At 40.1% G+C, this 25,085-nt stretch overlaps 1 protein-coding gene across 1 annotated transcript in view; it reads right to left on the bottom strand.

Moving 5' to 3' along the window:
• Positions 1 to 346: 346 nt before the first annotated feature.
• Positions 347 to 25,085, bottom strand: part of LOC133631219 (cell adhesion molecule 3-like) — a 378,223-nt gene continuing 353,484 nt past the window's right edge. The window contains exons 9-11 of the mRNA XM_062023378.1: positions 3,675 to 3,847; positions 2,938 to 3,483; positions 347 to 384 (exon numbers count right to left, since the gene is read on the bottom strand). Of these exons, the coding sequence (XP_061879362.1) occupies positions 347 to 384; positions 2,938 to 3,483; positions 3,675 to 3,847 (757 nt within the window). The remainder of the gene's footprint in view (positions 385 to 2,937; positions 3,484 to 3,674; positions 3,848 to 25,085) is intronic.

Consider the following 25,085-nt stretch of genomic DNA (forward strand, 5'->3'; position numbering starts at 1 on the left):
AATCTACATAGATACAAATAATTGCTATTGTGACATCTAGTGGACACATTTAGAACAGCAGTTTCTTTCATTCAAAAATGTCGGCTCATTTTTTTACTTGGCAAACTCATCCCGCGGGCCGGATAAAACCTGGCCTGACGTTTGAACCCCTGCCTTATATGGAAGAATTTTTAGCCCAACCCATCCATCCATGTTCCTCATTAGGCTCGAGGGTAGGCTGGAGCCTATCCAAGCCGACCTCTGGGCGAGAGGCGGGGTTAACCCTAGACTGGTCTACCAGTTTTTGGACATTTTTATAAAATTATACAATTACACCCTGTGTACCTAATGAAGTGATCAAAAGGTGTCAGGTGCACGGTGTACCTGGGGCGTTGTCGGCAGCTTCTTGGGGTTGTGGGTGAGGGCGTGATGGTGTGTGTGTGTGTGTGCGTGTGTGTGTGTGTGTGTGTGTGTGTGTGTGTGTGTGTGTGTGTGTGTGTGTGTGTGTGTGTGTGTGTGTGTGTGTGTGTGTGTGTGTGTGTGTGTGTGTGTGTGTGTGTGTGTGTGAAGAGTGTGTTGTGGGGAGGGTAGGGGCCACCAAACAAAAAAACAGAAGAAAAAAAAGAATGAAATCGCGACATGCAAACCAAACGACTCGTTTCCATGACAACAACATCAGTGTACAAACCCTGTTTCCATATGAGTTGGGAAATTGTGTTAGATGTAAATATAAACGGAATGCAATGATTTGCAAATCCTTTTTAACCCATATTCAATTGAATGCACTACAAAGACAAGATATTTGATGTTCAAACTCATAAACTGTATTTGTTTTTTTGCAAATAATAATTAACTTAGAATTTCATGGCTGCAACACGTGCCAAAGTAGTTGGGAAAGGGCATGTTCACCACTGTGTTACATGGCCTTTCCTTTTAACAACACTCAATAAACGATTGGGAACTGAGGAAACTAATTGTTGAAGCTTTGAAAGTGGAATTCTTTCCCATTCTTGTTTTATGTAGAGCTTCAGGCGTTCAACAGTCCGGGGTCTCCGCTGTCGTATTTTACGCTTCATAATGCGCCACACATTTTTGATGGGAGACAGGTCTGGACTGCAGGCGGGCCAGGAAAGTACCCGCACTCTTTTTTTTAAGAAGCCACGCTGTTGTAACACGTGCTGAATGTGGTTTGGCATTCTCTTGCCGAAATAAGCAGGGGCGTCCATGAAAAAAATGGCAGCATATGTTGTTCCAAAACCTGTATGTACCTTTCAGCATTAATGGTGCCTTCACAGATGTGTAAGTTACCCATGTCTTGGGCACTAATGCACCCCCATACCATCACAGATGCTGGCTTTTCAACTTTGCGTCGATAACAGTCTGGATGGTTCGCTTCCCCTTTGGTCCGGATGACACAATGTCGAAAATTTCCCCAAAAAATTTGAAATGCGGACTCGTCAGACCACAGAACACTTTTCCACTTTGCATGAGTCCATCTTAGATGATCTCGGGCCCAGAGAAGCCGGCGGCGTTTCTGGGTGTTGTTGATAAATGGCTTTCGCTTTGCATAGTAGAGCTTTAACTTGCACTTACAGATGTAGCGACCAACTGTATTTAGTGACAGTGGTTTTCTGAAGTGTTCCTGAGCCCATGTGGTGATATCCTTTAGAGATTGATGTCGGTTTTTGATATATAGTGCCGTCTGGGGGATCGAAGGTCACGGTCATTCAATGTTGGTTACGTGGAGTAATTTCTCCAGATTCTCTGAACCTTTTGATGATATTATGGACCGTGGATGTTGAAATCCCTAAATTTCTTGCAATTGCACTTTGAGAAACGTTGTTCTTAAACTGTTTGACTATTTGCTCACTCAGTTGTGGACAAAGGGGTGTACCTCGCCCCATTCTTTCTTGTGAAAGAATGAGCATTTTTTGGGAAGCTGTTTTTATACCCAATCATGGCACCCACCTGTTCCCAATTAGCCTGCACACCTGTGGGATGTTCCAAATACCGTATTTCCTTAAATAGCCGCCGGGGCGCTAATTAATTTAAAACCTCTTCTCACTCCTGCGCTTACAAAAAAGCATGCGGAATGGGCAAGCATGCGCTATTTATTTTAAAACCTCTTCTCACTCCAGCGCTTACCTTATCATGAAAAGCACATTTAATAAAAAAAAACGTTATTATGGTCTTACCTTTACTTATAAATGAGTCCATGTGCAGCTGCTTCTGATCAAAAGCAGTCTTCCTTATCTTTCTTCAGTTTTAAAAGTCTCGATGGAGATATTCCTTTAAGTATTACCTCCTGCTTCGATTGAAAGTCCAGTTTAGAAAACTGTTTTATTTTAGATATGTAATCCTCCATGTTAAAAGTGCAAGCAAAAGATCGCTGCTCATGCTTGCTGCTTGTTGTCTTCTTCTGCAGCACTGGTCTTCTGTAGTACCAGTAGTCACAAGAAGGATCACTAGCGCCCTCTACCACCAGGAGGCGGGAGTCATTTAATGACTCATATTTGACCCGGCGGAAGTGCCAAGCATGCGCTAATTATTTTGCAAAACCAGTTTGACCCGGCTGTAATTCTAGGCAGGCGAATACTATATTCCCGGCGGCAATTCAAGGAAATACGGTAAGTGTTTGATGAGCATTCCTCAACTTTATCAGTATTTATTGCCACCTTTCCCAACTTCTTTGTCACGTGTTGCTGGCATCAAATTCTAAAGTTAGTGAATATTTGCACAAAAAAAAAAAGTTTATCAGTTTGAACATCAAATATATTGTCTTTGTAGCATATTCAACTGAATATGGCTTGAAAAGGATTTGCAAATCATTGTATTCCGTTTATATTTACATCTAACACAATTTCCCAACTCATATGGAAACGGGGTTTGTACATGTGGGGGGAGGGGGGGCGTCGCTCTGCTTGTGTGTCGCAGACTCTTTTTTTTTTTTTTTTTTACCTGTGGAAGTGAAACGTCCGTTCTGCGAGTCGGAAACTGAGGAGTAAGAGGAGGAGGCAAAGGCGGAGGAGTGGGCGGTGGAGGAAGGCGCCGCGCTTGCAGATATGGGAGGCAAAGTCGAAAACGAACTGGAGAAGGGAGTAGAGGAGGCGGACGTACGAGAGACGGAAGTGAGAGAGGAGGGGGAAGAGGAGGAGGAGTCGGGCGACAAAGTGACGTCGGGGAAAAGCTCGTTGGAAAGCGTGGCGGTGATCTCGGACTGGACGGTGGCGGTGCTCTCAGACTGGACGGTGGCGGTGCTCTCGGACTGGACGGTGGCGGTGCTCTCGGAGTGGACGGTGGCGGTGCTCTCAGAGTGGACGGTGGCGGTGCTCTCGGACTGGACGGTGGCGGTGCTCTCGGACTGGACGGTGGCGGTGCTCTCGGACTGGAAGGTGGTGGAGGAAAGTTCCGTAATGTCGAAGGAGGAGGTAGATTCAGTGGCAAGGGGGGAAGATGGCGGTGACGTAGGAGAAGAGGTCGCAGAAGCAATCGTGGTGTCCGGGTCTTTGGGAGGAAGGCGAAGCGCCAACAAAACGGCCACGAATGGTACGGTTGGGATAAAAGGAGAAAGTAGCGAAGCGCAAAGCATTTTTTGGAAGTAAGCGCGGTTTGGATAAGGAAAACAAAACATAAACAAAGAAAATCAGAGGTGAAAAAAGATGAAAAGAATTCCTAAAATGAGAAAATCTGCTCACCTTGCACCAGCAGCGTGTATTCGCCAGCGCTGCTCCCGACGCCGTTGTCCACGAAGCACAGGTACACGCCGTTGTCCGACTTGTTCAGCGTCTCAAAGCGCAGGAACGCGCCGTCCGCTTTGGCCAGCGGGGGGAGCTCTCCATCCTTCTTCTCCCAAGTGTAGGACGACGGCCTGCGACGGAAGACATGAGAGCGGAGGAATTAAGTCCCGAGGTGAGGCGGACGCAGGAATTAAATCAAAGGCAGGGAAACGACGAGACGAGGAGGAGACGGGACAAGCGTTAAAGGCGCGATGAAGTGATGAAGGGTGAAGACGAGGGTGGAAGACGAGAGGAGGTGGGGATGGGGGCGTGTTCTATTAAAATAAACAGAGGAGGCGAGGAGGGAGGAAGAACGGAGGGAAAGGATGGAAGGCGTCGAGAGTGAGGGGTAATGAGCGAAAAGAATGAGGAAGAGGATAAGGGAGGGCGGAGGAAGGGGACAACAGAACAAAGATCAGCATTTCAAATCAGCGTACAAAAATCCATTCTGTGTGAGAGACGGGGAAGAGAGATAGCGCGATGTTCCTTGATAAAAGAATCAATTATGGAAATGAGAAAGTCCTTAAGCGCTCTACAGTAATTACGACGACGGGAATCTAGGACACAAGCGAACGAGGGGGGTGGGGGGTAGAAAAAAAAAAAACCTCAATTAGTCCTTTAGGCTGCAGTTGGACGGAAATTTCAAGAATAAGTGAACTCTGACCAAGCAACAACCTTCACTCCGCACAACCTTTCAGTCCATCCAGGATAACGTTCCTTTTTAAGCTGGAGCCTATCCTAGTTGACTTTGGGCGAGAGGCGGGCAACACCCTGGACAGGTCGCCTGTCGATCCATACAGAATGTCCAAAAAGTTAGTTCGACCCTCACATTTCAGCAAGCATCTTTAGAATAGAATAGAAAGTACTTTATTGATCCCAGGGTAAATTTCAGCACCACAGTTTGCTCACAATAAACAATAAACAGTTAGATGTTTTTTTTTACATGTGATTAATATAAATACAGTCTATTATACAGCATTATTCACATGTGAATAATATAAATACAGTCTATTATACAGCATTATTCACATGTGAATTATGCAGTGTAATAGACTGTATTTAAATTATTCACATGTGAATAATATAAATACAGTCTATTATACAGCATTATTCACATGTGAATAGTATAAATACAGTCTATTATACAGAATTATTCACATGTGAATAATGCAGTATAATAGACTGTATTTAAATTATTCACATGTGGATAATATAAATACAGTCTATTATACAGAATTTTCACATGTAAATAATATAAATACAGTCTATTATACAGCATTATTCACATGTTAATTATGCAGTATAATAGACTGTATTTAAATTATTCACATGTGGATAATATAAATACAGTCTATTATACAGCATTTTCACATGTAAATAATATAAATACAGTCTATTATACAGCATTATTCACATGTGAATTATGCAGTATAATAGACTGTATTTAAGTTATCCACATGTGAATAATATAAATACAGTCTATTATACAGCATTATTCACATGTGAATAATATAAATACAGTCTATTATACAGCATTATTCACATGTTAATTATGCAGTATAATAGACTGTATTTAAATTATTCACATGTAAATAATACAAATACAGTCTATTATACAGCATTATTCACATGTGAATAATATAAATACAGTCTATTATACAGCATTATTCACATGTTAATTATGCAGTATAATAGACTGTATTTAAATTATTCACATGTAAATAATACAAATACAGTCTATTATACAGCATTATTCACATGTGAATAATATAAATACATTCTATTATACAGCAATATTCACATGTGATAAATATAAATACAGTCTATTATACAGCATTATTCACATGTGAATAATATAAATACAGTCTATTATACAGCATTATTCACATGTGAATAATATAAATACAGTCTATTATACAGCATTATTCACATGTGAATAATATAAATACAGTCTATCATACAGCATTACTCACATGTGAATTATGCGGTATAATAGACTGTATTTAAATTATTCACATGTGAATAATATAAATACAGTCTATTATACAGCATTATTAACATGTGGATAATATAAATACAGTCTATTATACAGCATTATTCACATGTGAATAGTATAAATACAGTCTATTATACAGCATTATTCACATGTGAATAGTATAAATACAGTCTATTATACAGCATTATTCACATGTGAATAATATAAATACAGTCTATTATACAGCATTATTAACATGTGAATAGTATAAATACAGTCTATTATACAGCATAATTCACATGTGAATAATATAAATACAGTCTATTATACATTTAAGTACAGTCAAAAAGGAACATATGCATTATACAGTCTGATGGCTGTCGGTATATCGGTATGTCCTTATATAATCGGTATATTTAGTCCGGTATATCCTGTCCAGGATCAGTACTTTACAACGTCAACTTTGAATATACTATAGTCTACATACTATAGTCGAAATACTGTACTATGTGATATATCCAGTTTGCAAGATATATCAATATATTTTTAAACACAATATGAATTAAGAAAGTATCGTAATATCGATATAATTTATTTCACGTTAAAATGACCAAACGCCGCTTATTTGTTGTGTTCCTTGTTCTCCCCCGCCCCCTCTCAACACTCATGGGCTACTAAACCCCTCCCTTACCTCCTTCCAAGACGTGCTTGCACGTATAAGAACATCCATGATTGGTTGGTTGTTTACCATGATGAGTCACGATTGGTTGAGATTAGGGCAAAACATTAGGGACAGGCCAATCAGAGGCAAGATAGGGCGGGTCATGGAACCAGGAAGGGAAATCACAACAGACATCCCAAATGACGACGAGAGAGTCGTAGATGAGGGCGATTTATATGTTAAAATAACAAGTGGAAGATGGCAGAGGGATTCTCTTCTTTAGATTTTTTTTTTAGCGATGTAGACCACATCCAGGAAACCCACGATGCGTCTACTTGGACAAATGTATGCGTCTGGATAAAACATTCATTTGAGTTGTTTACCATGTAAGCCCAAATCAAAACTGTTCTCAAGTTGCCAAGCCGGGCATATTCCGCACGAGAAATGCTGCCAAAAATGTACGCCGAAGTGAGGAAGATCATAGCCGCACAATGAAGTCAAGTCACTTACTTGGCGCTGACCAGAACCGTACGTGTGTCACAGTCCATTACATCGTCCACTGGGAATTAAAAAGTGCCTGCTTGCAAATGTATTTTTTATGCGAGTTTGATACATACTTATTTATGTTATGTAATTCAGTGCTACTTAAACTTTTTTTTTCTGTGCTGTTAATACCCATCTTGACTAAGTGGGTTAATAAAAGTAGCCACTGACTGTTTACAGTACAGTTGTCATTAGAGATGTCCGATAATATCGGGCTGCCAATATTATCGGCTGATAAATGCTTTAAAATGTAATATGACTTTTTAAAACGCCGCTGTACGGAGTGGTACACGGACGTAGGGAGAAGTAGAGAGCGCCAATAAACCTTAAAGGCACTGCCTTTGTGTGCCGGCCCAATCACATAATATCTACACAAGTGAATGCAAGGCCTACTTGGTCAACAGCCATACAGGTCACACTGAGGGTGGCCGTATAAACAACTTTAACACTGTTACAAATATGCGCCACACTGTGAACCCACACCAAACAAGAATGACAAACACATTTCGGGAGAACGTCCGCACCGTAACACAACATAAACACAACAGAACAAATACCCAGAACCCCTTGCAGCGCTAACTCTTCCGGGATGCAACAATATACACCCCCCAATACCCCCCCCCCCCCCCCCCCAACTCAACCCCGCCCACCTCAACCTTCTCATGCTCTCTCAGGGAGAGCATGTCCCAAATTCCAAGCTGCTGTTTTGAGGCATGTTAAAAAAAATAATGCACTTTGTGACTTCAATAATAAATATGGCAGTGCCATGTTGGCATTTTTTCCCCCATAACTTGAGTTGATTTATTTTGGAAAACCTTGTTACATTGTTTAATGTATCCAGTGGGGCATCACAACAAAATTAGGCATAATAATGTGTTAATTCCACGACTATATATATCGGTATCGGTTGATATCGGAATCGGTAATTAAGAGTTGGACAATATCGGAATATCGGCAAAAAAGCCATTATCGGACCTCTCTATAAAAAAGCATATCAAACAGTCAAAAGCGACTGTCAGTCAAGTTTAGCGGGAATTGGTTCGTTAACCTGCAAATAGAGATGTCTGATAATATCGGCCTGCCGATATTATCGGCCGATATATGCGTTAAAATGTAATATCGGAAATTATCGGTATCGGTTTTTTTATTATCGGTATCGTTTTTTTTGTTTTTGTTTTTGTTTTTTAAAAAAAATTAAATCAACATAAAAAACACAAGATACACTTACAATTAGTGCACCAACCCAAAAAACCTCCCTCCCCCATTTACACTCATTCACACAAAAGGGTTGTTTCTTTCTGTTATTAATATTCTGCTTCCTACATTATATATCAATATATATCAATACAGTCTGCAAGGGATACAGTCCGTAAGCACACATGATTGTGCGTGCTGCTGGTCCACTAATAGTACTGACCTTTAACAGTTAATTTTACAAATTTTCATTCATTACTAGTTTCTATGTAACTGTTTTTATATTGTTGTACTTTCTTTTTTATTCAAGAAAATGTTTTTAATTTATTTATCTTATTTTAATATTTTTTTTTAAAAGTACCTTATCTTCACCATACCTGGTTGTCCAAATTAGGCATAATAATGTGTTAATTCCACAACTGTATATATCGGTATCGGTTGATATCGGTATCGGTAATTAAGAGTTGGACAATATCGGAATATCGGCAAAAAAGCCATTATCGGACCTCTCTATAAAAAAGCATATCAAACAGTCAAAAGCGACTGTCAGTCAAGTTTAGCGGGAATTTGTTCGTTAACCTGCAAATAGAGATGTCCGATAATATCGGCCTGCCGATATTATCGGCCGATATATGCGTTAAAATGTAATATCGGAAATTATCGGTATCGTTTTTTTTATTATCGGTATCAGTTTTTTTTTTTTTTTAATTTTAAAAAATTAAATCAACATAAAAAAAACAAGATACACTTACAATTAGTGCACCAACCCAAAAAACCTCCCTCCCCCATTTACACTCATTCACACAAAAGGGTTGTTTCTTTCTGTTATTAATATTCTGCTTCCTACATTATATATCAATATATATCAATACAGTCTGCAAGGGATACAGTCCGTAAGCACACATGATTGTGCGTGCAGCTGCTCCACTAATAGTACTAACCTTTAACAGTTAATTTGACAAATTTTCATTCATTACTAGTTTCTATGTAACTGTTTTTATATTGTTGTACTTTCTTTTTTATTCAAGAAAATGTTTTTAATTTATTTATCTTATTTTACTAATTTTTTTTAAAAAGTACCTTATCTTCACCATACCTGGTTGTCCAAATTAGGCATAATAATGTGTTAATTCCACGACTGTATATATCGGTATCGGTTGATATCGGTATCGGTAATTAAGAGTTGGACAATATCGGAATATCGGCAAAAAAGCCATTATCAGACCTCTCTATAAAAAAGCATATCAAACAGTCAAAAGCGACTGTCAGTCAAGTTTAGCGGGAATTGGTTCGTTAACCTGCAAATAGAGATGTCCGATAATATCGGCCTGCCGATATTATCGGCCGATATATGCGTTAAAATGTAATATCGGAAATTATCGGTATCGGTTTTTTTATTATCGTTATCGTTTTTTTTTTTTTTTTTTTTTTAATTAAATCAACATAAAAAACACAAGATACACTTACAATTAGTGCACCAACCCAAAAAACCTCCCTCCCCCATTTACACTCATTCACACAAAAGGGTTGTTTCTTTCTGTTATTAATATTCTGCTTCCTACATTATATATCAATATATATCAATACAGTCTGCAAGGGATACAGTCCGTAAGCACACATGATTGTGCGTGCTGCTGCTCCACTAATAATACTAACCTTTAACAGTTAATTTTACACATTTTCATTCATTACTAGTTTCTATGTAACCGTTTTTATATTGTTGTACTTTCTTTTTTATTCAAGAATTTTTTTTAAATTTATTTATCTTATTTTACTAATTTTTTTAAAAAAGTACCTTATCTTCACCATACCTGGTTGTCCAAATTAGGCATAATAATGTGTTAATTCCACGACTGTATATATCGGTATCGGTTGATATCGGAATCGGTAATTAAGAGTTGGACAATATCGGAATATCGGCAAAAAAGCCATTATCGGACCTCTATATAAAAAAGCATATCAAACAGTCAAAAGCGACTGTCAGTCAAGTTTAGCGGGAATTGGTTCGTTAACCTGCAAATAGAGATGTCCGATAATATCGGCTTATCGGCCGATATATATGCGTTAAAATGTAATCTCGGAAATTATCGGTATCGGTTTTTTTATTATCGGTATCGTTTTTTTTTTTTTTAATTTTTTTTAAAAAATTAAATCAACATAAAAAACACAAGATACACTTACAATTAGTGCACCAACCCAAAAAACCTCCCTCCCCCATTTACACTCATTCACACAAAAGGGTTGTTTCTTTCTGTTATTAATATTCTGCTTCCTACATTACATATCAATATATATCAATACAGTCTGCAAGGGATACAGTCCGTAAGCACACATGATTGTGCGTGCTGCTGGTCCACTAATAGTACTAACCTTTAACAGTTAATTTTACTCCTTTTCATTAATTACTAGTTTCTATGTAACTGTTTTTATATTGTTGTACTTTTTTTTTTATTCAAGAAATTTTTTTTAATTTATTTATCTTATTTTAATATTTTTTTTAAAAAAGTACCTTATCTTCACCATACCTGGTTGTCCAAATTAGGCATAATAATGTGTTAATTCCACGACTGTATATATCGGTATCGGTTGATATCAGTAATTAAAGAGTTGGACAATATCGGAATATCGGCAAAAAGCCATTATCGGACATCCCTACCTGCAAAGCATGAAACAAACAACCGCAAATACATTCTGACAATCTTGGCAGAGGTCAAATGACTGCCACTCATAATGGCCATCAGCGCCAACAAGGAAATATTAAGCAGTATGTAAATGTTAAAGAGCGCCTGTCTTCTGGCCATAAAAGATGATCAGCTGTTGTTTTGCCCCTTACTGAGCGATCATCAGCAATTAACGGAACAATTAACCGCACATTTAGCACCTCCGACTGCTGTTATGAAACATCACGCTCAATAGTCCACGTGCGTTTTACGGGCGAGGGGCGGACAGCTAATTGGTCGGATGTTCTTCCACGCCGTCGGGTCACGGCGGTGGAGAAAGCCGGCCTGCCATATCGTGCATTAGTAAACAGGACGCAGAAGGAGGCAGACGCTCGGCTGCATTAATGTCGCTACTTTAGAATTCTTCTCTCGGACGGGGCGCCATCATTACAACGATAAAAGAAGGAGCATCCGGGCGCCTTCCTCAATGATTCATACGCGGGCAGGTGAACTATGCTAATAGGGTAAACTCATAATGAGCGCCAGCTTTGTGTAACGTTTCCTTGCCGGCATAAACCCCCCCCCCCAACTCCCAAAAAGAACTGAAACAGTTCAAAGCTTTAACTCCTCGGCCCGACCCGACAACTCTCTGAGCGCCCTTTAAAAGGCCGCTTTTGCACTTTTAAGGGGAAAGAAAGCGCTCAGACACCCACGGACGATGTTGCACTCTGAGCTTTTTCTTTCCTCCGTTTTGCAGGAAAGTGCACATTCGGGAGGGTGGCTGACGTTCAATCGGCAAATGTCACACTTTGCTTACGCGAGGCGAAAGTCGCCGGACGGGGAAGTTGGTCAGCGGGCGAGGAGGTGTTGCAGATTGCTGCGATCCGGTTTAAAATAGGAGGCCATCTCCGACACGCAACTCGGTGAAGGTAGAGTAAGGCTAGGTCAGGATGCTGCGTGACAGTTAAAAGTACCGATGATTGTCACACATTTTTATAGTCTTTGGTATGACTCACAACCTACCGATCTCAGGGCGGACACTCTAGCCACTGAGTAGTAGGCCAGTTAGCAGTCATGATGATAGTACATTCAAATTACAACCACGTTCAAGTTAAAGTACCACTGGTAGTCACACACACACTAGGTGTGGTGAAATTACCCTCTGCATTTGACCCATCCTCTTGTTCCACCCCCTGGGAGGTGAGGGGAGCAGTGAGCAGCAGCGGGGATTCAACCCCCAATTCCAACCCTCGATGCTGAGTGCCAAGCAGGGAGGTAAATACCGCATGTCATTATGTTCATATTGTACCCGTGTGGGATTGTTGTTTTCAAGCATTTAAGTCCCATCTTAAAACTCATTTGTATACTCTAGCCTTTAAATAGACCCCCCTTTTTAGACCAGTTGATCTGCCGTTTCTTTTCTTCTCTGTCCCCCTTTCCTACGTGGAGGGAGGGGCACAGGTTCGGTGGCCACGGATGAAGCGCTGGCTGTCCAAAGTCGGGACCCGGGGTGGACCGCCGGTCTGTGCATCGGTTGGGGACGTCTCTGCGCTGCTGACCTGTCTCCGCTCGGGATGGTCTCCTGCTGGCCCCACTATGGACTGGACTCTCACTATTATGTTAGATCCACTATGGACTGGACTCTCACTATTATGTTAGATCCACTATGGACTGGACTCTCACACTCTTATGTTAGATCCACTATGGACTGGACTCTCACACTATTATGTTAGATCCACTATGGACTGGACTCTCACTATTATGTTAGATCCACTATGGACTGGACTCTCACACTATTATGTTAGATCCACTATGGACTGGACTCTCACACTATTATGTTAGATCCACTATGGACTGGACTCTCACACTATTATGTTAGATCCACTATGGACTGGACTCTCACTATTATGTTAGATCCACTATGGACTGGACTCTCACACTATTATGTTAGATCCACTATGGACTGGACTCACAATATTATGTTAGATCCACTATGGACTGGACTCTCACTATTATGTTAGATCCACTATGGACTGGACTCTCACTATTATGTTAGATCCACTATGGACTGGACTCTCACTATTATGTTAGATCCACTATGGACTGGACTCTCACACTATTATGTTAGATCCACTATGGACTGGACTCTCACTATTATGTTGGATCCACTATGGACTGGACTCTCACTATTATGTTAGATCCACTATGGACTGGACTCTCACTATTATTTAAGATCCACTATGGACTGGACTCTCACTATTATGTTGGATCCACTATGGACTGGACTCTCACTATTATGTTAGATCCACTATGGACTGGACTCTCACTATTATGTTAGATTCACTAGGGACTGGACTCTCACTACTATGTTAGATCCACTATGGACTGGACTCTCACAATATTATGTTAGATCCACTATGGACTGGACTCTCACTATTATGTTAGATCCACTATGGACTGGACTCTCACTATCATGTTAGAGCCACTATGGACTGGACTCTCACTATTTTGTTACATCCACTATGGACTGGACTCTCACACTATTATGTTAGATCCACTATGGACTGGACTCTCACTATTATGTTACATCCACTATGGACTGGACTCTCACTATTATGTTAGATCCACTATGGACTGGACTCTCACTATTATGTTAGATCCACTATGGACTGGACTCTCACTATTATGTTAGATCCACTATGGACTGGACTCTCACTATTATGTTACATCCACTATGGACTGGACTCACAATATTATGTTAGATCCACTATGGACTGGACTCTCACTATTATGTTAGATCCACTATGGACTGGACTCTCACTATTATGTTAGATCCACTATGGACTGGACTCTCACTATTATGTTAGATCCACTATGGACTGGACTCTCACACTATTATGTTAGATCCACTATGGACTGGACTCTCACTATTATGTTGGATCCACTATGGACTGGACTCTCACTATTATGTTAGATCCACTATGGACTGGACTCTCACTATTATTTAAGATCCACTATGGACTGGACTCTCACTATTATGTTGGATCCACTATGGACTGGACTCTCACTATTATGTTAGATCCACTATGGACTGGACTCTCACTATTATGTTAGATTCACTAGGGACTGGACTCTCACTACTATGTTAGATCCACTATGGACTGGACTCTCACAATATTATGTTAGATCCACTATGGACTGGACTCTCACTATTATGTTAGATCCACTATGGACTGGACTCTCACTATTATGTTAGATCCACTATGGACTGGACTCTCACTATTATTTAAGATCCACTATGGACTGGACTCTCACTATTATGTTGGATCCACTATGGACTGGACTCTCACTATTATGTTAGATCCACTATGGACTGGACTCTCACTATTATGTTAGATTCACTAGGGACTGGACTCTCACTACTATGTTAGATCCACTATGGACTGGACTCTCACAATATTATGTTAGATCCACTATGGACTGGACTCTCACTATTATGTTAGATCCACTATGGACTGGACTCTCACTATCATGTTAGAGCCACTATGGACTGGACTCTCACTATTTTGTTACATCCACTATGGACTGGACTCTCACACTATTATGTTAGATCCACTATGGACTGGACTCTCACTATTATGTTACATCCACTATGTACTGGACTCTCACACTATTATGTTAGATCCACTATGGACTGGACTCTCACACTATTATGTTAGATCCACTATGGACTGGACTCTCACACTATTATGTTAGATCCACTATGGACTGGACTCTCACACTATTATGTTAGATCCACTATGGACTGGACTCTCACACTATTATGTTAGATCCACTATGGACTGGACTCTCACACTAATATGTTAGATCCACTATGGACTGGACTCTCACACTATTATGTTAGACCCCCTATGGCCTGGACTCTCACACTATTATGTTAGATCCACTATGGAATGGACTCTCACAATATTATGTTAGATCCACTATGGACTGGACTCTCACAATATTATGTTAGATCCACTATGGACTGGACTCTCACAATATTATGTTAGATCCACTATGGACTGGACTCTCACAATATTATGTTAGATCCACTATGGACTGGACTCTCACAATATTATGTTAGATCCACTATGGACTGGACTCTCACAATATTATGTTAGATCCACTATGGACTGGACTCTCACACTATTATGTTAGATCCACTATGGAATGGACTCTCACAATATTATGTTAGATCCACTATGGACTGGACTCTCACAATATTATGTTAGATCCACTATGGACTGGACTCTCACAATATTATGCTAGATCCACTCGACGTCCATTGCACCGGTCGCCCAGGGGGTGGGGGGTCCCCACATCTGCGGTCCCCTCCAAGGTTTCTCATTGTCCCATTGGTTTGAGTTTTTCCTTGCCCTGAGCGGAGGATGTCATTGTGGCTTGTGCAGCCCTTTGAGACACTTGTGATTTAGGGCTATATAAGTAAACATTGATTGATTGATTGATTGATTGATTGATGTGTGCAACTTTTCTATTGTTCTTGTTGAACCCTTTAATCATACTTTTGTTGCCGGGGATGGCGTGGCACGGTTGGAAGAGTGGCCGTGCCAGCAACCTGAGGGTTTCTGGTTCAATCCCCACCTTCTACCAACCTCGTCACGTCCCGTTGTGTCCTTGAGCAAGACACTTCACCCTTGCTCCTGATGGGTCGTGGTTAGGGTCTTGCATGGCAAGTCCCGCCATCAGTGTGTGAATGTGTGTGTGAATTTATATCCTGGGCATGACGTTAATGTGCATCCGGCAGTGGAGGCTCCTCTATGGGGTCTTGGGGCACCAGGAGGTTAACCCCTTTACTACGGTTACCCCAGGTGGCCCTTGGCAAAGGCTTAGTACAGTGTTTCCCACACATTCATTTATTTGTGGCGGCCCGCCACCAAAGAATTACGTCCGCCACAAATATTTATTTTTTTTGTCCTGTCCAGCTTCTCAGGCAAATCATATAGTTGATGTAGATGCCCATATAGGCTGTTCACATTTACTTTACAAAAGAGAAGTGTAGGATACTTCTCTTGTTGCCTTAATTGTATTTGACCACTACTGTTTTCTGTTCATTTGTTACTGACTGTGGCAGGACACCTCTGCCTCTGTTTCACTTTATGTTGCTGGCAAAAAATATGGTTGTAGTAGTAGGCTAAAGTTAAATTATTTAGTATGCACTATTTAAAGGGGCAGAGCTTTAAGAGACATTTTAGCTTTTATATTTTATAAGATATATTTTTTGTAAGAACGAACCACAATTAATAAATATATTTCAGTGAATAACTTATTGTTCAAATCTGTATATAAATATGTACATAAAGTGTTGTAATTATATTGTAAAATGGATGGATGGATGGATGGACGTTTAAAACAAAACTGTTATTACTAATTAGTAAGTATACATTTTTTGAGCCTTTTTAGAGAAAATCATATCATTGTTATTATTGTAGTAAATTATGCAAATTACTCGATGATGTCAGTCTACCCCAGGGCAGCTGTGGCTACGAAAGTAGCTTACCACCACCAGGTGTGAATGAATGATGGGTTTTTAACATTGTAAAGCGACTTTGGGTACTTAGAAAAGCGCTATATAAATCCCAGTTATTATTATTATTATTATTATTATGTCATGGTGACCACGCCCATAGCCACGCCCCCACCGCCAAAAGTATCTAGGCAGTTTATGGGAAACACTGTAGTACCTGACTGCCCCCTAGCCAGGGATACAGTGAAGACCTCAACGGCGGAGCAGGCGGAAGACGGTGGATGTAAGAAATACCACAACGGCTGCGATGGCGGAAGAAGGCACCCCCACATCCATGTGGGCCCAGTTATGGGAAAATAACAACCCAAGACCAGGCGGAGGATGACTGCTAACCCTATGGAGCGTCACAACGGCTGGGATGGCGGAAGAAGGCTGCAGCAGAAAAGGGTCCCCAGTCGTCTTGGACTCCATGCCACTGGACCCTGACCCGAAACTGTCAAGGATCGTGTGGTGACTATCTGTGCACCAGTCTCCCCACGTTAAACAAAGTCACGCACAGGCATCCTCCATAAAGGGATACCCCCCTACCAGGAGGATCGTCATACTCGTTCGAGTGACCGCCGATGATGATGGTGTGAATGTGGAAATAGTGTCAAAGCGCTTTGAGTACCTTGACGGTAGAAAAGCGCTATACAAGTATAACCCATTTACCAATTACCGTTGTCACGGCCCGGGCATTCGTCAGTAAGCCACGGAGCGCACCTCACGCCACGCCCACGGCCGCGCGTTTCCGCACACGTCACTCCCTGCTGCAGCCAGAAGCTGCGATCAATCACCGGCACTCAACGCACCTGGGGCTAATGAGAGGTCCTGCCTTCAAAAGCCTGCTCTACCTGCTATCTGGCGCCAGAACGTAAACTCATCTGTTGGAGTACCGTAAGCTCTATGCCTTTCTCTCTCTCTGTGTTTCTTTGATTAGTCCCCGTGTCTTTCCTTGTCTCCTCCCAGCAGTCGGCCTTTGTTGCCGCGTCGACGAGGTGTGCGTCTCCTCATATCTTGCTCCTCTGCCTCCTCGATCCTCGACCCCCGCTTGGACACGGACCTTCTTCACCCCCGCTATAGCCCCCGACTTCCTGCCTGTTCACGGCCATACGAGCCTGCCAAGACCCTTTTGGACTCTTCTCTCGCCCAACACTCACGCTAATACACAACAATTAATTCCACACACACCACATACACTTTTGGATCTAGATCACACTCCATTTCCTTAGTTTATATTGGGGGCAGCACAGTGGAGGAGGGGTTGGTGCGTCTGCCTCACAATACGAAGGTCCTGGGTTCGATCCTGCGCTCGGGATCTTTCTGTGTGGAGTTTGCATGTTCTCCCCGTGACTGCGTGGGTTCCCTCCGGGCACTCCGGCTTCCTCCCACCTCCAAAGACATGCACCTGGGGATAGGTTGATTGGCAACACTAAATTGGCCCTAGTGTGTGAATGTGAATGTTGTCTGTCTATCTGTGTTGGCCCTGTGATGAGGTGGCAACTTGTCCAGGGTGTACCCCGCCTTCCGCCCGATTGTAGCTGAGATAGGATCCAGCACCCCCCGCGACCCCGAAAGGGATAAGCGGTAGAAAATGGATGGATGGATGGATATTATTATTGTTTGATTATTATATATATATATATATATATATACATATATATATATATATATATATATATATATATATATATATATATATATATATATATATATATATATATATATATATATATATATATATATATATATATATATACATATATATTAGGGATGTCTGATAATATCGGCATGCCGATAAATGCGTTAAAATGTAATATCGGAAATTATCGGTATCGTTTTTTTTAATTATCTGTATCGTTTTTTTTTTTTAATTTTTATTGTATTTTAATTAAATCAACATAAAAAACACAAGATACACTTACAATTAGTGCACCAACCCAAAAAACCTCCCTCCCCCCATTTCTTTCTGTTATCAATATTCTGGTTCCTACATTATATATCAATATATATCAATACAGTCTGCAAGGGATACAGTCCGTAAGCACACATGATTGTGCGTGCTGCTGCTCCACTAATAGTACTAACCTTTAACAGTTAATTTTACTCATTTTCATTAATTACTAGTTTCTATGTAACTGTTTTTATATTGTTTTACTTTCTTTTTTATTCAAGAAAATGTTTTTAATTTATTTATAAATAGTTGATTTATATAGGCTAGTAAGGTAAAGTTTTGTACCTGACAAGTTTCGGCTACCTTGCTTCTGCAGCCTTCCTCAGAGGTGTCACGTGATGTTAGTGTATATATATATATATATATATATATATATATATATATATATATATATATATATATATATATATATATATATATATATATATATATATATATATATATATATATATATATATATATATATATATCTATATAAATCAACTATTTATAAATACACATTAGTAGGCTAAATGAACCTCTTTAACATGTTTTTAATTTAGTTATCTTATTTTATTATTTTTTTTAAAAAGTACCTTATCTTCACCATACATGGTTGTCCAAATTAGGCATAATAATGTGTTAATTCCACGACTGCATATATCGGTTGATATCGGTATCGGTAATTAAAGAGTTGGACAATATCGGAATATCGGATATCGGCAAAAAGCCATTATCGGACATCCCTAATATATATATATAGTGACTATGTATAATAAATACATAGAGCTATACTGCCCCCTAGTGTCTGTGCCGTCTCAACTCCTCCTGCAATACATAACAACCATTTGTACAAATGAACAGAAGTTCAGAACCCACAAAGAATAGATGTCCGTGTAGTAAGAGGTCCAAGGACCTGTACATTGGAGGGACCAACAGCACTTACACAAACAAATAGCAAAACATGGACAGCTTCTTCGGTCCCAGAATTAGCATTTCATATGCATCTAAGAAAAAAAGAAAGGGACGCTCCATTTTAGATATGGGAGGAATGGTGGCTTGACAGAAACCATTTTTGTCAAACTGGAAAGGCCCTCTTAACAGAGGAGTCTCGCACCATCACCATCACACCGTCCGCTTCCAACAATGTCCTGACATCCCTCCCTGGAGATCGTCTCTTCCAGGAGGAAAAGTGGCCACTAACGAGTTGTTTTGTGCACCAGGAAGGCAAACGAGCGATTGGTATGCAGGGCCGTCTTTCACCAGCCACGCCGACAACTCTACTGTGACCACCCCCAGGGGGACACGACCACGAGGGACATAAATAGGAAGACTCCATGGCTACTATTTTAGAACAGAAGAAGCCTTCTGGACGGAAACCAGAAGAGTCCAGTTACCTTCATTTTTATGGAGAAGGAGGCATTCACACTGAATCCAGATCTGATCCATAGCCAAAAAGTTAGATTTAACACAGAAAATCATAGAATATTTGTCCCCTTTTTCATCCATTTTCTGTAATTATTGTCTTGTTTTCTTGCAAATGTCGGATTGGTAAAATTTTAAAGTCGATCTTATCCTATCCTATTTTTCCGGTTAGGTGTTGTGGCGCCCCCTGTTGCTTCGCTGTGCACTTGGTAGCTTTTAAATGTGCTTTCATCCATTTTTCCCGTCGTGTCATTGCTGGTTTACGAGCACACGAGCATGTTCGGCAGCGCACAATCACAGAGTACTTACAAGCAGACACAGTGTGGAGACAGAAAATGGAGAACGGACGCATTTTGACTTAAAAACTAACGATAAAGGTGAAGTTATAACACTGAAACGCCCTCAGGAAGAGGTGCTTTAAGACATGGCTAGCTAGCTAGCGGCTAAAGTCCAGCCCCAGTCTGCAGTGTTTTAGCTACTTCTAAATCCCTAATCCTCGTCTCCATGGCGACAAATAAAGTACGTTTCTTACAAGTATCATCCCTGCAGGACGAGGAATAGCTTAACATGCTTCACTTCACACCGTAGCTCACAGGCGTCAAAATGTAAACAAACGCCATTGGTGGATCCACACAATCACTGTAATGATACCAAGTACAGGCGCGTATCTAGTCGATACTACTATGATTACGTCGATATTTTTTTGGCATCACAACATCTTCTTTCGTTGAAAAAAAATGTATATTATGTTTATAAACTCAGGAAATATGTCCCTGGACACATGAGAACTTTGAATACGACCAATGTATGATCCTGTAACGACTCGGTATCGGATTGATACCCAAATTTGTGGTACCATCCAAAACTAATGTAAAGTATCAAACAACAGAAGAATAAGTGATTATTACATTTTAACAGAAGTGTAGATAGAACATGTTAATAGAGAAAGTAAGCAGATATTAACAGTAAATGAACAAGTAGATTAATAATTCATTTTCTACCACTTGTCCTTAATAATGTTGACAAAATAATAGAATGATAAATGACACAATATGTTACTGCATATGTCAGCAGACTAAATTAGGAGCCTTTGTTTGTTTACTTACTAATAAAAGACAAGTTGTCTTGTATGTTTACTATTTTATTTAAGGACAAACTTGTAATAGGAAACATATGTTTAATGTACCCTAAGATTTTTTGTTAAAATAAAGCCAATAATGCTATTTTTTGTGGTCCCATTTATTTAGAAAAGTACCGAAAAGTATCGAAATAATTTTGGTACCGGTACCAAAACACGCACTGTTCTTGGTTGAAATGCTGAAGACAGACAGGTGCCCCCATTGACACCTCCATCAACTGTGTTTCTCGCTATCATCGCCCCATTTCATCTGTACGCGCCATCTCCACATGTAATTTTACCCGTTACCAGCAGGTGGTCCCTGCAGGAGTCGAACACAAAGCCCACAGCACACCACCGACCGCAATTGACCGACTCTTCTGCTGCTCCGTCATATCGGATCAAGCTGTCAATAAAACCGTGTGGCTCGACACGAGGTGTGTGTACGTGACTGGTGTGAGATCATTACGGGGACGGACGGGAGGGTAGCAGGTACAGAAAGGCTCAAATTGGTGGCAGGTGAGGCGGTGGCGCTCTATGCAGGGTGGGGGACAGGAAGCAGGAGGGGTGCGGATCGATGGGTCTGGGTGGTTCATCTATAATTCAGAAAGGCTACGAGGAGAGGGAGTGTGTTTGTTTGAGACTTAAGGCGCGCACAATGGCGGAGACCTCCGATATCGGGAGGTGTGTGGGGGGCGTGGCTAAGGACGTGGTTAAGAGGAGAGTATATTTACAGCTAGAATTCACCAAATCAAGTATTTCTCATATATATATATATATATATATGTATGTATATATATATGTATATATGTATGAAATACTTGACTTTCAGTGAATTCTAGCTATATATATATATATATTTGTTTTTATTTTTTATTTTATTATACATATAAATAAAATATATACTTGAATTTCAGTGTTCTGCAGGCTATCCAGTAGATGGCAGTATTGTCCTGTTTAAGAGTGTCACAACATTGCTGTTTACGGCAGACAAACTGCTTTACGGTAGACTAAACGTGACTGCTGTTGTTGTGTGTTGTTACCGCGCTGGGAGGACGTTAATGAAACTGCCTAACAATAAACCCACATGAGAAACCAAGAAATCTCTCTCTCCTTGTTGTGCACTCTACTCTCTAAAAGCCGTAGATGTTATGACGTCATTGGGCAGGCAGGCTGTTTATATTGTGGGAAAGCGGACGTGAGAACGGCTGTCCCCACTCAGGTCCGCATTGAGCTGGAGGGGGCGTGGCCTCCAGCTCCGGCTGAATACCGGGAGTTTGTCGGGAGAAAATCTCTGCCGGGAGGTTGTCGGGAGAGGCGCTGAATACCGGGATTCTCCCGCTAAAAACGGGAGGGTTGGCAAGTATGGTTATGAACGACATTAGAAGCCAACCCCTCCAAGGTTTCTCATTGTAGCCCGTTGGGTTGAGTTGGGGGGGAGGGGGGGTGTTTGGGGCGTGGCTAAGGACGTGGTTAAGAGGAGAGTATATTTACAGCTAGAATTCACCAAATCAAGTATTTCATATATATATATATATATATATATATATATATATATATATATATATATATATATATATATATATATATATATATATATATATATATATATATATATATATATATATATGTATATATGTATGAAATACTTGACTTTCAGTGAATTCTAGCTATATATATATATATTTGTTTTTATTTTTTATTTTATCATACATATAAATACAATATATACTTGAATTTCAGTGTTCTGCAGGCTATCCAGTAGATGGCAGTATTGTCCTGTTTAAGAGTGTCACAACATTGCTGTTTACGGCAGACAAACTGCTTTACGGTAGACTAAACGTGACTGCTGTTGTTGTGTGTTGTTACCGCGCTGGGAGGACGGTAATGAAACTGCCTAACAATAAACCCACGTGAGAAACCAAGAACTCTCTCTCCTTGTTGTGCACTCTACTCTCTAAAAGCCGTAGATGTTATGACGTCATTGGGCAGGCAGGCTGTTTATATTGTGGGAAAGCGGACGTGAGAACGGCTGTCCCCACTCAGGTCCGCATTGAGCTGGAGGGGGCGTGGCCTCCAGCTACGGCTGAATCATTTTGGTCTACATACATTGTTATTTGGTCAAAAATGTGCATATATTTAGCTGTCAATTAAATAAAAATACAATACTTGCCGGCTTTTGGCGAGTGCACAACTGCGCACACAACAAGGAGGAGACGAAGAACGAAGAAGAGACAGTCATGGCGACGACGAGTGACAGATAATAGAACGAGGATGGACAATTCAACCCTAAACTCACTCCTCTCCTGCAAATGACATTTCACAGATGCTGCCTGTAAGAGTGATCTAAGTTGTTTGTTGCCACCTCCTGGTGCATGTTGGGTATAGTGTTCTGTGGTTACTTTTTGGTTGGCCAACGGTTTACGTTGTATTGCGCACCCTGACTGCAGGTGTGGGAGTGGGTTCTGAAGTATGTAGTAAAGAGACGTAACTTCATCACCTCCCCTGGTTATTGACTCCAACCCAGAATATTACACTGCCCATACCTATGCTCCTTCAAAGGCTGTGCTACTGGCTGCAAAGCATTGCACTTTCAAATACAACAATGAGTAGAGGAGTGTTATGTGAGTGTACTGTATTTTTCGGACTATAAGTCACAGTTTTTTTCAGAGTTTGGCCGGGCTCCAGTGCGATTTATATATGTTTTTTTCCTTCTTTATTATGCATTTTCGGCAGGTGCGACTTATACTCCGAAAAATACGGTGTATGTGTAAATAAATGAACACTGAAATTCAAGTATTTCTTTTATTTATATGTATATATATATATATGTATATATATTAGGGATGTCCGATAATGGCTTTTTGCCGATATCCGATATTGTCCAACTCTTTAATTACCGATACCGATATCAACCGATACCGATATCAACCGATATATACAGTCGTGGAATTAACACATTATTATGCCTAATTTGGACAACCAGGTATGGCGAAGATAAGGTACTTTTTAAAAAAATGAATCAAATAAAATAAGATAAATAAATTAAAAACATTTTCTTGAATAAAAAAGAAAGTAAAACAATATAAAAACAGTTACATAGAAACTAGTAATTAATGAAAATTTGTAAAATTAACTGTTAAAGGTGAGTATTATTAGTGGACCAGCAGCACGCACAATCATGTGTGCTTACGGACTGTATCCCTTGCAGACTGTATTGATATATATTGATATATAATGTAGGAAGCAGAATATTAATAACAGAAGGAAACAACCCTTTTGTGTGAATGAGTGTAAATGGGGGAGGGAGGTTTTTTGGGTTGGTGCACTAATTGTAAGTGTATCTTGTGTTTTTTATGTGGATTTAATAAAAAAACAACAACAAAAAACGATACTGATAATTAAAAAAACGATACCGATAATTTCCGATATTACATTTTAACGCATTTATCGGCCGATAATATCGGTCTGCCGATATTATCGGACATCTCTAATATATATATATATATATATATATATATATATATATATATATATATATATATATATATATATATTACCAAATAAACGCCATAGGGCAAATAACCGCCCATGTCCTAATAGCCGCCCGGGGTCTGACCCCATTTTGTGAATTAACCGCCTCTTCCTAATAACCGCCTATGTCCAAATAGCCGCCCATGGGCTGTTATTTGCATAATTTAGATTAAAATACTACTGGGGTTGCGTTTGCTGCAGTATTATTGTTTTGATGGTTTTATAGAGTACTTGGTACCATCATTTTATTTTTCCTGTATGCTGCTTTATTTAAAACTTGGAGTACTGTAGCCTTTATTTTATGTAAGTGACAGTATTATTGTTCTGTTTTGATGGTGGGTTTTATACTTGAGTACTTGGTACCATAATTGTATTTTTCCCGGTAGGCTGCTTTATTTAAAAAGTGTATTTACAATTGTTGCACTACTGCCATGTTGAGGCCTTGTTGATCTCTTGTCTTTTGATAGCCTACCTCATGTTGATCTCTTGTTTTTTTGTTTGTATGTTTACAATAGCTTTTACATTTAAAGTTTTTTTACTGGACAGTAACCATTGTAACCAAATAATGGACTGGTGCAGGCTGGTGCAAAAATAAATAAAAGCCTTGTGCAAATAACCGCCTGCTTCTTTTAAACGCCTGTCTCCAAAATCGATTTTGTGAAATAAACGCCCGGGCTATTATTTGGTAATATATATATATATATATATATATATATATATAT

The sequence above is a fragment of the Entelurus aequoreus genome, linkage group LG16 (assembly GCF_033978785.1).
Source record: "Entelurus aequoreus isolate RoL-2023_Sb linkage group LG16, RoL_Eaeq_v1.1, whole genome shotgun sequence".
Taxonomy (NCBI): domain Eukaryota; kingdom Metazoa; phylum Chordata; class Actinopteri; order Syngnathiformes; family Syngnathidae; genus Entelurus; species Entelurus aequoreus.